The following is a 14,987-nucleotide window of genomic DNA, read 5'->3' as shown; positions in this document are numbered from 1 at the left end:
TCCTCGCTCGTTTTGGGTCCCTCTGGCTTCTTAAACCACCGCACCACACTGACACGTGGGAACACGGAATCACAGTGTGGTTTGGGTTTGAATGGACCTTCCCTTATCCCAGATTGCTCCAAGCCCCGTCCAGCCTCGTCTTGGACACTTCCAGGGATGGAGCAGCCGCAGCTTCTCTGTGCCAGGGGCTCTCCACCCCCACAGTGAAGTTTTCCTAATCTCCAATTTAATATGCAGTCTACTCTCTTAGTTTGAACCATTCCCCCTTGTCCGTGCTAAGTTAATGGGGTCATTACAAATACTTGGTTTGCTCCTTTCTTTTAACAAAAGTATCCCGGCAGTGGAAAGGTTAATTGGATCCCAAGTCAGCTCTCCATTTAGCAGCTCAGGACAGATGCCAGGAGCCAGAGGAGGTGTTTGCTAGGACAGTGATGAGCAGCAGAAGGCAGGAGGGATCCAATAAATCACTGCCAAGCACACTGCCATGTTCTTCTTTCCCTGGAAATGTGAGGTCAGCCTGGAAAGGTACATTACTATGATTGCATGCAGGGAGAGGGAATGAGGGCGAGGGAGACATAAAAGCAATCAGGAATTCATTACAGAAGGTGATACTGATGGATGTGACTCAGGAGGAATACAATGCAGGGTCCAGAAAACATTGCTGGGATACATGATTCCTCGTTACACTGTATTCCAGGAAATGGACACTTTGGCACGGGAAATACTGCCCCTTTCCCAAAGAGCAGTGCTGCAGTATTCCAGCCCGACAGGCGTTCATGAATTCCTTCAGAGAAATGGAACACCCTTCTTTCCACAGTGCCCTCAGCTGTGACATAGAGGCCACCAAACTGAGGCAGGAATCTTGGGAATATCCACATGGAATGCCTTCGTTTCTGCAATTTGTTCCTGGAGCTGTTTTCCTGCTGTGCCAGGGCTGCCCAGAACGTGAGAAGCCAGTGTCAGCAGAAGGCCAGACCTTCTGTGGGCTGCTGCATCCAGCACAGGGTGGGAGAAGGAACAAGGGGATGCTGGATGAAGAATGTATTGGCTGAAAATACGAGTAATCCCACAGGGATGCTTCAGCTTTCCTTTCTCTCAAAGGGGGCAGGTTAATGCACGGTGTTACATTGCAAATAGCAGGTGCAGACAGGTTTGTAAAGTGAACCGCACAGGCATCTAAAACCAAATTATTCTGCCCTTTTCACGGCCGATCCTTGAGAACATCGGCCAACCCTCCCATGCACAAATCAGGAACAATCATTGCATGGATTCAGGCTGGGTTTTTAACACTCAGCCCACTGCACACGAGACGAGATTGCTTAGCACGCCTTACGTGCCCTAGCGGCTTTAAGAAAGCAGCCTTTATAACATTTTACCCTTAAAACATTTGACGAGGCCTTTTCGCTCTCTAAGAGCCGAGCGGGCTTCCGGCCGCCTTTCGCGACAGGCGGGGCGCGGCCGCGCTTTACGGCGGGCCGTTGCCACGGTAACGCCGCCGCGTTGGGAGGGAGCCGGCGGCGGCCGCGGTGCCGCCATCCCGGTGCTGTGCCCGCGTCCCGGCCCGGCCCTGCCGCAGGGTCCGGGCCCTCCCGCCCTGCCGCCATGGACAAGTACCAGGTGCTGGGGCTGGTGGGGGAAGGCAGCTACGGGATGGTGACCAAGTGCAGGAACAGGGAGAGCGGGCAGATCGTGGCCGTCAAGAAGTTCCTGGAGAGCGACGACGACGCGGCGGTGAGGAAAATCGCCCTGAGGGAAATCAAACTGCTCAAGGTGAGGCTGGCGGCACCCCCCTTTTTTTTTTTTTTTTTTTTTTTTTCCTAGCCGTTTCGTGCTTGAACTGTAAAGGGTTTGTGTGTTTAAAACTCCTCCTTCGGCTTCCCCGCTCGGGCTGTGTCGCAGCACAGCACGCACAAAGTGTCAGCGACAAATCCCAGGCCGGGGGCGACGCGCTGGGGCCCTGCTGGGATTTCCAGGTGCTGGATTTCATGGAGCCTGCCGTGCTGTGGCCTGGCGGAGCTGCTGCTCCCTGGGCCTGGGCGCCGGGCTGGATGCACCTGGCGGATCCTGGGATGTTCCGGCGTTGCCAGGGAATGGTGCGGTCTGTGTTGCCGCCTGGTGGTGGCTGTCCCCCTGTCCCAAATGCCTGGCCTTTCCTGCTGGAAACAGAAGAAACGCTGACCTTTCAAAGCCTGGGTGTGACACTCTGCGGGCTGGGGGCTGCCGGGGTCGCCTGAGACGGGAAAACGCTTCTAGGAAAGCTTTCCTTTATTTTCTTCTATCCATGGCACCTTCCTGGCAGGAAGGACTCCTGTGGGGTTCCCTGAACCGTGTGTGGGAGCTAGCTGGCACTGTTCCTTTTTTGTTGGAGTGTGGGATTTGCCTGGTGTCACTGTTGTGGGGAAGGACGAGGGGGAATGGATTCAAACTGAAAGAGAGCAGGTTTTGATTGGATATCAGGAAAAAGATTCCTTGTCAGGGTGGTTAGGCACTGCCATGGGTTGACCAGAGGAGCTTCCCCTGGCCCACAAGAATGTTTGTCCCATGTGCATGGGCACACATGGGAGTGTGGAACATTGGGACCCAGATGATGTGTTTGGTTAAAAAAAAAAAAAAAAGGAAAACCTTATTTCCAGGCTACTCCTGTGATGTGGGGTGTTCCAGAGGGGGGAATACTGGCAAACCTGGGTCCTGTCCTCTTGTCTGCCACAAGTGTCTCTTCCTAAATCTGCCAGCTTACAGTTCCTGTGCACTGAAGGGGGGGAAAAAAGTGATGCTTGCCTTTACTGCAAGAGCTGCAGAATTAGCAGTTACTGAGTTACTGAGCAGCACCCAGGTGTGCTGGGAATTAACTGCTTTTCTGGGTGAATGGAATCTTTGCAAGAGGAACATTTGCATGTGCAGCTCAGGAAGGGTGGAAATAAATACAGGGGAAATAAATACCTGGAGGTTTAGTCTCTTTGTAGGTCCTTCCCTTGTTCCCTGTCAATCTTTGGGTTTTTTTTATTATTTTTTTTTTCCTCTCGAGTTTGGGCAGAAATTTACTTGTGTCTAAAAACAGCAAAAAACTCTTTGGGTCTCCTGTGTGGGGAACAAATCATTCTTGGGAAAAGAGCTTTTTCTCTTATTGGTTACCCTTTAAAAATTCTTCTCTCGTCAGACCTTCCAAGAAATCTGGGCAGGCACAGGTGCAGGCTGGCTGGCACTGCCTCTGCCCTGGCAGAGTTCCCCCTACAATTCCCTGTGCTCTGCAGTCCTTCTGCATCCCACCCCTGGGCTCTGGTGCTGCCTCCAGGCAGCCTCCGGGATGTTTCCCTGCCAGGCTCCAGCTAATAAATAACTGTGCTCTGTAGCATGGCCTTTTGTGTTGGTGTGTGATAAATGTGTAACACATGGGAGGTGGAGTCTTGTCTGCTGGGGACACAAAATAAACACAAATATACGTGACAAAATAACTTGAAAACACAGCTGGCTTTTCTTCCTCTTTTTATTCAAGTTGTATATTTTGGTACTGTCCCAGCTGGGCTGCAGTTAAAAAAATTAACCACTTTTTTTTTTTTTTAATTTTCCTTTATGACTTTTAGTAAGTGTTTTCCCTCACTGAACATTCCCTGTTTTTTGACAGCAACTCAGGCATGAGAATCTGGTGAACCTGTTGGATGTGTGTAAGAGGAAGAAGAGGTGGTACCTGGTGTTTGAGTTTGTGGATCACACGGTGCTCAATGACCTCGAGGACTCTCCCAATGGACTGGACTTGGAGAGGGTTCGGAAATACTTATTTCAGATTATGAGAGCAATTGCCTTTTGTCACAGCCATAACGTAAGTATGTGCAAGAAATCAGCTCTGCAGCTACAATCAATAGATACATATATATTAGAAAAGAAGTGTGTACTTTTGTATTTGTATGAACTTGAACTTAGAGAAATAGAAAGGAAAAGAGATACATAAAATAATTGTGTCTGAAATTAGTGGTTCTGTGTTTGCCTGTGGTTTTCTACTTGAATATGAGGAAGCTGCACTTTTTGCTAAACCATTCAGTTTGCTATGTACAGACAGGGAGTTTGCCTGACTTCCTTCTCTCTGTGCAGATAATCCATCGGGATATTAAGCCAGAGAACATACTGGTTTCCCAGTCAGGAGTTGTGAAACTCTGCGACTTCGGCTTTGCCCGGCCCTTGGCCACTTCTGGGGAAGCTTACACGGACTACGTGGCCACCCGCTGGTACAGAGCCCCGGAGCTGCTGGTGGGGGACAGCAAATATGGCAGGTGAGTGGCCTGCCAGCCTGGCAAGGGCTCTGGGGAGCATGCAGGGGGTGCTCCATCCCTGCCTCAGCCTTTGGAGCTGTGCTGAGCTGGGGTGCTGGTGGTTTTTCTCCCCAGGCCTGTGGACGTGTGGGCTGTTGGCTCCCTGGTAACAGAAATGCTTACAGGAGAGCCCCTTTTCCCCGGAGACTCAGATATTGACCAGCTCTACCATATCACCAAGTGCCTGGGTAAGAAGAGCCCCTCAGGCTTGCTCCGGAATGAAGGGCTCAGATTTGTTCTGGGGGGTGGGAAGATAACAAGCCAGACTGTAGCCCTTGCTGCTGTGCTGACCCAGCATTTCAGCCTCTCACGTGTTTCACTGAGCTGTATTTTCCACCTTTGTTTGCCTGATTCCAGGTAACTTAATTCCAAGACAACAGGAGTTATTCTATAAAAACCCCCTCTTTGCTGGCATGAAGTTGCCTGAGGTGAAGGAGCTCGAATCCCTGGAGAAACGCTATCCCAAGCTCCCTGCTGCAGCGCTGGAATTAGCCAAGGTAATTACCTGAGTGTTTGCTGTGACTGTTGCTCTGTTTCCCTGCCCTTCACCTCCCACAGCTGAGCACAGGGCTGTTGAAGTGCCCTTCTCTCAGCTCCCCAGGCAGCGAGCAGCTGCTGGGCATGGCAGCTTGGTCAGGGCTGTAGGATCCCAGAGCTCCAGTCCAGGGTGATGGGGGCACTCAGCCCTGCAGGGCCCCAGGGGTCGCTGCAGGGATCTTTCCCTCAGACATGCCAAAGCCTTTGTTTAATTCCTGCTGTGTTTTCCTCCTCCTGTTGGCATTGGTTTGACAGGAGTGCTTGCAGATTGACCCAGACAAGAGACCGTCCTGTGCCCAGCTCTTGCAGGGCGATTTCTTCAACAAGGACGGCTTTGCTGAAAGGTAAGACCTCCTTTCCTGCTCACTGCAAGCTCGGGTTAGAAAGAAGTGAAGCACTTGTGCTTGGAGACTGCACACTGCTGGGTTTGCAGAGCTGACAGCTGCTGAATGCCTCAGTTTGTTTTGGCTTGACCTTCCTGGAAATAGAGTTGGAAGGGAACACGTTGCATGGCACATTTCCCTTGGTGTGTCATTAATTAATCAGTCACCCCACATTGGGTAGTACTGTCTTACACTGTGTTCATTCACTGCATCTGCACCAAACTGATTTATTTTTATTGCTGTATTGCTGTATTTTATTGCTTTATTGCTGTATTGTGAAAAATGTGTGCTGAAGATTTTATTTCATGTATACATTACATTTGGCTTCTCCTGAGTTAAAAGGCACAGTTTGTTTGACTGCCTAAAAAGCTATAGAAGGCTGAGCTTAACAACTGATGATGCTATGAAGATAAACAGAAGCCCTTTTATTATTTGTTTTTTTCTTTTCTCCTTATATGGAATGTAGATTTACTCAGGAGCTTAAACAAATAATCCAGAAAGATGCCAGAGACCATCAGTTCCAAAAAAAATCTAAAATCAATAAAAGGGACAAAGATAATGTTTCAGAAGAAAGAAAAATCATCAGTGTCCAGGTTGGTCCATCTGTGTTTTCCAAACCTGTATTGTTTTGGGGTTTTTTTCTCATGTTTTAAATAATTGTTTTTAAAATAGATGCAGCAGTTTAAATTCCTAGGAAATAGCTTGGGAGTGTGCAGGGGGCTCTTGGGCCAGTCCCTTTCAGGTGAACCACACAGTGGTGCAGTTCCTGGCAATACAGAGCTGGAGGGGAATCACTTGAGAAGCATAAGTCATGCTTCATGCTGCTGTTAACTTGTTTTAAAGCCCTGTCATCAAAATTAAAAATATCCCTTTCAATTGGATACCAAGGACGCTTCAGAGTGACTTTGAGGTGACATTGAGATGAGTTTTTATTTAATTTCTTCAGAAGAGACACGGGATACAGCTGGGTTTCCTCCATCATTTCTGATTCAAGTCTCAAGTGACTTATTTACAGAGTGTGCTGGAACCCTGACAAGTTTTCTCCTCTTTGATGGAAAGCAGAGATTTTTCTAACAAAACCAATTCCATCTCCATTAGATTATCATAGAATCATGCAGGTGTAGGCTTCTGACATGTTTTTTTTTTCCTGCATACCCTGCTGTAAACTGCTCTTTTAACACGACTGTAAGGAAGGATGATGTTTATCTTCCCAAACAGGATTTCAGCATAGGCCCAAGGAGCAAAGATGGGAAGCTGATAAAGACCAAGGCCTCTAAAGCTGATGCAGAGAAAGCAGATCGATCCTCCAAGCTGAGCTTCCTCTATGACAACACAATCCACCCATTGAAACTGAGCCCTCAGACCAACCTGAAAGATTCCAGCAGCAGCTTGGACTACGCCAAGAACCTGGGCACATTTATCCCTCCCATCAACCAGAACTTCTCTCCTACATTTGGGATGGGGTCTGGGCCTGGGAGCCTTAATTACAGGTAAGGGAGCAGAGCTAGGGGAGCTCGTATCCATCATCCCTGGGATGTCCTGGGAGGGGCAGGGTGACAATGTGGGAACACGAGACTTGGGCTTTGGGACACCTTGCATTTGTTGCTTTATATTGGCTGTGTCAGCCCAGCTCATAGCAACTTGGGGGCATTTCTGATTACAGACTTGATGAGAAGAGTAAAAAATACTTGAACCCCTTGCTAAAGGCACGGAAGCCTTCTCCAGTGGGGCGTTGCAATGTCAGCCTGACACCGGTGAGTCGTCTGTCTGTCTGTCTGTCTGTCACCCTTGGCCAAGCAAAAATGAATTCAATTGTGTGTTGTATTCTCAAGAACTCCATTTGATCCATCTTTCACCGTAACTCCCCACTGAAAATACTGGTTTTGTTACCCCTTTTTCCCTGCAGATTTTTTGTTCATTATCCCTTGCTAGCAGTTCTTAAATAAAATATATTTTATGTCAGAAAGCAATTTTTAATGAGGGGAGCAGTCCAGCACAGGGTATCTGTGAGATTTGGAATATATCCATGGCCTCCTGCCTGGCCAGGAACGATAGACCATGTGTGCTGTGCTACTGAGGCAGAACTGAGGGTTTGGATTTAATGTGGCCAGGGCTTTACTTACTCATGTCATAACTGCATTAAAAATTGATAAGGAAAACAAGTGAAATGGAAAGTTTTCCTCTTCTCTCACTACCTAGGCACGATTGTTACTGTGCCAGCCAGGAACATTTGCCTTTTTCCAGATAACTAATCCCAGCCATTCTCCAAGGGCTGTATTTTATCTCTCCGAAAGCAGCCTCACTTAGATGACTGTTTTTATTTTGCTGTTGCTTTTCCACTGCGTGTGTAGAAAAAGCACTTGAGCAGGTTAAATTCCTTCACACACATCAGAGCCTTTTGTCTCACTCTTGGACAAATTCCAACTACATCAGAGCACTCTGTGCTACTGCTTTTTTTAAGCTTGAAAATAGCTTTATTTTTGTTTATATTTTCATGAGCTGCTCCATATGCCCTTGACTACAGGTTACTAATGAAAAATCTGTCCTTCAGGCAAGTAAGAAAAAATGGGAATTCCTCAAGACAAATGTGCGTTTGCCAGAACTAAATCATCTCCCCGAGCTGAGGGGAGCAGAAGGTAGGAACTTTGAGCTCCTCTAAATACAACCTGGGTACCAAACAAGTGTCTGGAAAGCAGGGTGTCAGCCCTCACTACCTAAACATGGCTCGCCTTGGTTGTGTTTTGCAGCTCGGCATCCTAGATTTCTGAAGAAGGAAAATAGAATGTTTGCAGAGTCCCAAGTCCCCTCCCTCGCTGCTATCGACCTTCAAAACTCAAGTCTGCCCTCACAGCAGGTAGCAAGGCAATAAAGTGGTTTGTGCTGCTCTGTATTGGTTTGCTTTGGTTTGGTTTTTGCTGACTTTCTCAATAGCGTGGCCCACAGAATTCCAGTTTGACTCCTAAAGGAGCAGAATTTGCCTCGGGGTCGTAAGTCTTACACTGGGGGAGCTTTTTTGAAGCCTTATTTCACCAAAGAACAGATTTGTTTTGAATTAGGTGTTGGCATTGCATGTGTTTTTAGAAGGTTGTTTCTGATTGTCTTCTCTGTTGTTGTTGCACTTGTAAATTGATCCTGTGTCTTTCTTTCCCAATTTACAGCTGTCAGGGACCTTGATGCCGGATGCATCAGAAGCCAACTTCCCCAGGGTCGAGCACTAGCCCTGGGGAGATGGTCACACCTGCCTGTAAAAGGTGGGCTTGCATTTCTGCTGTGTAGCCTGCTGGGGGCTTCCAAGTGGATGGTTTCATGAACACTCACCTAGGGATGGGAAGTGCAATAGGAAAATTCTTTTATACTTCACATTCTTGCTCAGGACAGGCAGCTGATGACAGACTTCTTCCTGGAGGCATTACACAGCTTGCTGTGCCCGGTAAATCATTCTCCTGAGCTGAGGTGCTGGGCATTGGGGCTGGAAAAGAAGCAGTTAATGAAATTGGGGGGTTGAGCAAGCTGGTGGGACAACAAAAAAAAAGGGAAGCTGGCTGCCTGCATGTGGGGAGGGGAAAAAACAGCTCAAGTTTTCTGATCTGTGAAGCACAGAGGTGTAAGTGCACAGCTTCAGCAAGGTAAGGATGTGTAACAAAGCAAAATAAAGGAAGCCTTTCACCAAGGAGCACCTCTGTGTTTTGTTAGTCTGTCCAGAGTCATTCTCCTTTTCTCCTCTTGATGCAGGTGACTGAACAGTGGGAGCAATCCATCTGAGTTTCCAGGGGCTAAAGCTGCCAGGTGTCTGCAGGGGAGAGGAGGATCCCTTACTCCTGCTGGTGCAGCAGACTGCCACGGAAGTGGCTCGGGTCCAGGCCAAGGACAGAGCTTGCACTGCCTTTGCTGCTGGATTTCTTGCATGCAAAAAGCCCCTGGAATGTTGACCTTCTGGCTTAGGGCCAGGTCTTGTCTGAGAAGAGTAGTGGTCATTGGTGTGTGACAAGGGCAGGAGCTGCTTTGGAGGACTCTGAAGGAAGCTGGGCTTTCTTTTGTCCAGCTGCTGCCCGCCTGAGGGGTTTGTTGTTCAGTGAATCCTGACGAAAGCAGCTGTCAAAATTCTCCTATTTCAGTGGGCTGCCGGATCTGGATTGAAAAGCACCTTTGCCTTGACAGTGAAGAAAACCTCTGTGCAAGAAATAGAATATCTAAATGTGCAAATCTGCAGCTGTTCCTTTGAAACCCTCGCTAATGCACTTGTCACTTTGGTTTAGGTTCCTTTTCCCTTCACATTTTTGACCCCACATGTGGGCAGTTGTCTTTGGGGTGTTTGCCCTGGGTATGTTGTCTGGCTGCTGTTGATGGTGAAGGAAGGAATATCCCTGTGGAATACTGAACTGTGATGTAGGTGACATGTGGAATGTCTCAGTAACTCATCGTTCCTTTAGGTCCCTTAGGAGAATGGGACAGTAAACCTTGACTGTTTGGTAACAATTTTTGCTAACTTGCCCTTAGTTTGTCTGTGGTCAGTTTTGGACTGTCCTTGTCTTGCTCACAACTTTTTTCCATCACCTGTCACAACTCACGTGGTGTCATTAACTTTGGAACTTATTTTTCCACAAAATACAGCCTTTCCTATCTATGGATCACGACAGAATATGGTCTGAACTCATTGTATTTAGGGATTTGTCTCTATGCTGTTTCTTGAAGTGTACATTTCATTTGTAAATAAAAAGATCTTCCAATTCCAGGCTTGACTGTCCCCATAGTGGATGCTCCACTTGACCACAGCAGTCAGGTAGCCATGGGCAAATGCAGCAGGAAAAAGAAGGTTTGGGGAGGGAAGAGTGGAGGTTTTTGGGGGAAAGTTGGGTTTTTGGAGAAGAGAAAGGTTTAAGGGGTAGCATTTTCATGGGGAAGAGTGTGGCCAGCAGGTCCAGGGAGGTGATCCTCTGCTTTGCCCCAGTGAGGCCACATCTGGAGTACTGTGTTCAGTTCTGGGCTCCACAGTTCCTTGTCAAGAAAGACAAGGAGCTACTGGAGAGGGTCCAGCAGAGGCTGAAGATGGTGGAGGAGTCTGGATCATCTCCCTCAGGAGATGAGACTCTGGGAGCTGGGCCTGCTTAGTCTAGAGAAGAGAAGACAGCAGGAATCTCATCAGTCCATACAAGTATCTCCCAGGTGGGTGTCAAGAGGATGGTGCCAGATTTCTGGTGTGCCCAGCAACAGGACAAGGAGCAGTGTCCAGAAACTGAAACACAAGGAGCTCCACCTCGACATGAAGAAGACTCACAGAATCTGCTCAGTTGGATGGGACCCAGGAGAATCACTGAGCTCAAGGAGTCTTTGGACAAAGCTGGTGGGATTGGTGGGGTGCAGGGTCAGCAGCTGGACTAGATGATCCTGATGGGTGCCTTCTAAGTTGGAATGTTCTACGATTCTGTGATTGGTTGTGAAGTTCCTCTCTGGAGACATTCCCAGCCCGCCTGGACGCGGTCCTTTATCACCTGCTCTGGGTGACCCCGCCTCGGCAGGGAGCTCGGCCTGGGACATCTCCAGAGCTCCCCTCCAACTCGAACCAGGCTTCAGCGAGAAGGGGAACACGAGGCTCCCAGCCGGGGAGCGGGGGAAGCTATTCCGAATCTCCAAATCCTCCGGAACCGGCTGTGAGGAAGCGGAAAGGGTGGAGCGGGGCCGGGCAGCGGCGGCGGCCATGGCCACGGCGGAGGGATCGGAGGGACGCGAGCCGGGAAGCGAGCCGGGAAGCGAGCCGGGATGCGAGCAGGGATGCGAGCACTACCGGCGGGGCTGCCGGCTGCGGGTGGGTGAGCGGGGGCCGGCCGTGCCGTGGCAGGGTGGCGGCCGCTCCGTGGTGCCCCGCTCCATGCCGTGTCCTTCCCTTGGCAGGCCCCGTGCTGCGGGAAGCTGTACCCGTGCCGGCTGTGCCACGACGGAGCCGAGGAGCACCAGCTGGACCGGTTCCGGGTGTCCGAGGTGCAGTGCAGCCGCTGCCGGCTCCTGCAGAAGGTGAGTCCGGCAGGGCACGGCGGGAGCCGCGCTGGGCATGCGGTGCCACCTCCCTGCTCCCTGTCGGGGTTATGGCCTGGTGGCGTGTCAGGGGAGGTGTCGGATGGATGGTAGGGAAAGCTCTTGACCCAGAGGAACTGGAAGAGGCTCCCCGGTGAAGGGGTCACAGCCCCGATCCTGGCAGAGGGCAAGAGGAATGTGGGCAGTGCTCTCAGGCACCTGGTGGGATGCTCGGAGCGCTCCTGTGCGGGGCTGAGCGTTGGACATTGGGAGCCTTGTGGGTCCCTTTCCACCTCGGGATGTCCTGTGGTCACAGAGCATATGGCGCAGGGTTGTGTCCAGGCAGTTCTGGAGGATCTCCAGTAAGGGAGACTCCACAGCCTCTCTGTTCCAGGCCTCTTCCTCCTGCTCAGGTGGAGCTGCCTGTGCATCAGCCTCTGCCCATTGCCCCTTGGCCTGTGCCTGGGCAGCATAGAGCAGGGGCTGGTTCCATCCTTGTGGCGCCTTCCACATCCCTGCAGACGTGGTTAGATCCCCTCAGCCATCCCTTATCAGGGCTCAGCAGGCCCAGCTCCCTCAGCCTGTCCTGTCCACTCTGTTGATCGCTTCTTAGCTCTCAGCCTCGCTCCAGGAGCTCCACGCCCCTCTTGGAGCCTGGAAGCGGGCACAGCACTCAGGATGTTCCCGTCCCCTCAGGCCCAGCAGCGCTGTGAGGGCTGTGGCAGCCTCTTTGGGGAGTACTACTGTGACATCTGCCACCTGTTTGACCGTGACAAGAAGCAGTACCACTGCCAGGAGTGCGGCATCTGCAGGTGCGTGCGGGCGGCGGGCCCGGCTCCGCGGGCACCGGCCCTGCCCTGACCCCTCTCTCCGCAGGATTGGCCCCAAGGAGGATTTCTTCCACTGCTCCAAGTGTAATTTGTGCCTGAGCCTGAGTCTCCAAGGAAAGCACAAGGTGAGGATGCACTGCTAATGTCTATATCTTAAAAAGGAACGCCTTGAACGTGAAGCTGGATGGGCCTCAGCCCCATCTGAGGCCACAGGAACAGGGAGAGCAGTGGGTTCTCCTTCTCTAAATTCACCTAACAGCAACACAGGTGCCACTAGTTGAAGTCATACGAAATTTTACCTATTGGAGCTTTACAATATAGAAAAACATGGGAAAACTACACAGCAGAATAATGTTTTCTTCTCTTTTTCCATTTGCAAAGTGTATTGAAAATGTCTCCAGGCAGGACTGTCCAATATGTTTGGAGGTGAGCAGCTTCTTTTCATCTCCTGGATAACTGTGTGTGGCCCTATTTTTGACTGTGTGTGAATTCATTTTCTTTCTCTCTTGTCTTCTGTTTGCCTCCAAACAGGATATTCACACATCTCGTGTTGGAGCCCACGTTCTGCCGTGTGGTCACCTTCTTCACAGGTAAAGCAGACACCTGAGCAAGGGAAACACCTGCTGCATTGTGCTGGGTGTTTATTCAGCAGTGTTCAGTCTGTACCAGCTGCTTACAGCTGCTTTCTGAGGGACCTGCATTGTGAGGACAGTGTGTTTCTCCAGGAAGTATTTTCTCTAGGGGGATTGTCTTCCCTCTCAGTCAGTTTTGACAGTGTGAAGCTCTCCTGTCACTTGGCCTAGGGGTGTTTTAAATTAATGCCTTGGGGATACCTGTGTGGCTTATCCCCTTTGTGCAGTGCAGGTGTGTTCCCTGTCAGTAACTCGGTTTTTCTGACTGACCTGTGTTTCCTTTTCAGAACATGTTATGATGAAATGCTGAAGGAGTAAGTATTTCCAAACATCTTTCCTCTCAGTGTTACCCTAGTCCAAACATACTGCCTCAAGAGGTAAAAATCACTCTGCCAATTCTGTACCAACTGACTTAAAGGTCTCTCATAAAGGGATGAAGGGTTAACTTAAAGGGATCAAGTGCATTTGATTTCCAGTTCTGTTTGCCAGACCTTGCTGCTTCGTGCTGTTTGTTTGCCTGTTACAATGTGAAACTTGTCCCTGCCATGGACTTGTTTCATGGCCTCCCTTCATCTTCTGATTGAGACGTGTCCCCCTCTTTGTGCCAGAGGCTACAGGTGTCCCCTGTGCATGCACTCGGCCTTGGACATGACCAGGTACTGGCGCCAGCTGGACAACGAGGTGGCACAGACTCCCATGCCCACCGAGTACCAGAACATGATGGTGGAGGTAAGAGGGCAGCCTTGCCTCCTTCCCTGGAGCTGTGCCTCGGAGTTACTGGCAGTAGAGGGCACTAGGGACACGTGCTGGATCAGGAGTCAGGCCAAGGGGTGGGGAATGCTGAGGAGCTGTCACGTGTGGGGCGTTCGTCATTGCTGTTTATATACACCCACCCACGCAGCGCTGGTGCTGCAGCCTCTCCCTCACTGCCCTGTGTGCCTGCAGATCCTTTGCAACGACTGCAACGCCCGCTCCACGGTGCAGTTCCACCTGCTGGGCATGAAGTGCCAGAGCTGTGAGTCCTACAACACGGCCCAGGACGGGCGGTGCCGGCTGTCCTTGGAGGAGCAGTGACCGGGGCGCGCGCGGCGCTCGGCCGGGCCCCGCCAGAGACTGGTTTGGGAACAAAGCAACTCTTGTGTCAGTAAAAATTCCAGTTTTCCCAGTTCAAGGAGTCCTTTACTGCATCAGGGAGGAGGCAGGTGAGAGGAGCAGCACGAGGAGATGTGGCGAGCGGCTGGCTCCTGCAGCGGCAGGAGGAGTTTGGGGCAGCTGAAGGGGAAGGGAGGTGGAGGGGCAGCTCTGGGGGAAAATGGGTCGCTCTGAGAGGCCTTTGGGGTTAGTGCCAGCATCCACGGGGCTGTGTGTGAGGATGTGGTGTTCCCTGGGAATGATGTGTGTGCCCCCTGGGAATGATGGGTGTCCCCAGGGACAGCGGGCAGGGGTGGCATCCTCGGCTGCCTTCGTGCACTGCCACCTGTGTGTACAGAATTCCCTTGAAACAAGGGAATTGCCCTGCCTGCTGGGATGAGCAGCTGGAAGATCCAGGTGCAAAGCCCCCTTTTTCCCCCTGGACACCCATCCTGACTTGCTGCCTTCCATCTGCTCAGATTCCTTTGCCAGCTGCAGTGGCTTTTCCCCCCGTTTCTTCCTCGTTTTGCACTGTTCACTGGCAGAGGCTGAGGTGGGGCAGGGTTTGAGACTCGTGCCTAGCTGGATTGTGCTGGTTAGGTACCTACAGTGCAACACATCCTTCACATCAGGCTGAGCCTGAGATGTTCACTGAAATAAAGCAGGCCAGGGTCCAGTTTTCTGTGCTTTTGGTGTTTGTTCATGGTAGAACTTCACTGGGGGGACAACAGCTGCGTTTTGAAAGAAAAAAAACCCCAACTCCACCCTCTGTCACGTAACATCCTGCCTGAGGTGTTTTGCAGTCTTAAATATTGCAGGAAGTCCTTGATTTCTGTGAGTTTCACATGCAGATACTTTACAGTAATAAGATACAAAAAAGGGTTAGTTACTCTTCAGGTTATGACTACTCATTTTTAACTTGTTCTGTTGTAAAATGAGCTTTTCTTAATCCAGCAGTGGCCGTTTTCTGTAGGGAATATTTAGGATTTGGATGGTAGCTATTGTAGCATGCCTTGACTGGGGTATCTTTTTCCGGAGCACTTTTCTCACTGCTATAAATAAATGTAAAAAAAGGTCTCTATTAAAATAAACAAATGACACTGAGCGTGATGTGCTCTTCTTTCACACGCGTACTCCCTGGAAATTCCCAGCTGAGTTTAA

General features: G+C 50.3%; 2 protein-coding genes across 3 annotated transcripts; both read left to right on the top strand.

Moving 5' to 3' along the window:
* The first annotated feature begins 1,481 nt into the window (after nt 1-1,481).
* On the top strand, nt 1,482-9,956 carry CDKL2 (cyclin dependent kinase like 2). Of its 2 annotated transcripts, none has more exons than XM_059843608.1 (13): nt 1,482-1,770; nt 3,623-3,817; nt 4,087-4,265; nt 4,380-4,492; nt 4,662-4,801; nt 5,097-5,185; nt 5,691-5,817; nt 6,443-6,714; nt 6,888-6,978; nt 7,749-7,860; nt 7,972-8,078; nt 8,383-8,475; nt 8,957-9,956. In XM_059843608.1, the coding sequence occupies exons 1-12, from the start codon at nt 1,603-1,605 to the stop codon at nt 8,440-8,442; spliced, it is 1,653 nt and encodes a 550-aa protein (XP_059699591.1). In that variant the 5' UTR covers nt 1,482-1,602; the 3' UTR covers nt 8,443-8,475; nt 8,957-9,956. The 2 variants fall into 2 exon arrangements, with proteins under 2 accessions (XP_059699591.1, XP_059699592.1); XM_059843609.1 differs by having other exon boundaries at nt 1,483-1,770; nt 7,776-7,860.
* Nucleotides 9,957-10,652: 696 nt separating this feature from the next.
* Nucleotides 10,653-14,926, top strand: RCHY1 (ring finger and CHY zinc finger domain containing 1). The gene is made up of 9 exons (XM_059843623.1): nt 10,653-11,027; nt 11,114-11,233; nt 11,930-12,045; nt 12,110-12,188; nt 12,445-12,489; nt 12,595-12,653; nt 12,983-13,009; nt 13,304-13,424; nt 13,641-14,926. The coding sequence occupies exons 1-9, from the start codon at nt 10,920-10,922 to the stop codon at nt 13,767-13,769; spliced, it is 804 nt and encodes a 267-aa protein (XP_059699606.1). The 5' UTR covers nt 10,653-10,919; the 3' UTR covers nt 13,770-14,926.
* The last annotated feature ends 61 nt before the right edge of the window (nt 14,927-14,987 follow it).

Source organism: Haemorhous mexicanus, chromosome 4, assembly GCF_027477595.1.
Source record: "Haemorhous mexicanus isolate bHaeMex1 chromosome 4, bHaeMex1.pri, whole genome shotgun sequence".
Lineage (NCBI taxonomy): Eukaryota > Metazoa > Chordata > Aves > Passeriformes > Fringillidae > Haemorhous > Haemorhous mexicanus.
Note: the sequence above shows the minus strand (reverse complement) of the source record. Positions and strands in the feature narration are given on the sequence as shown.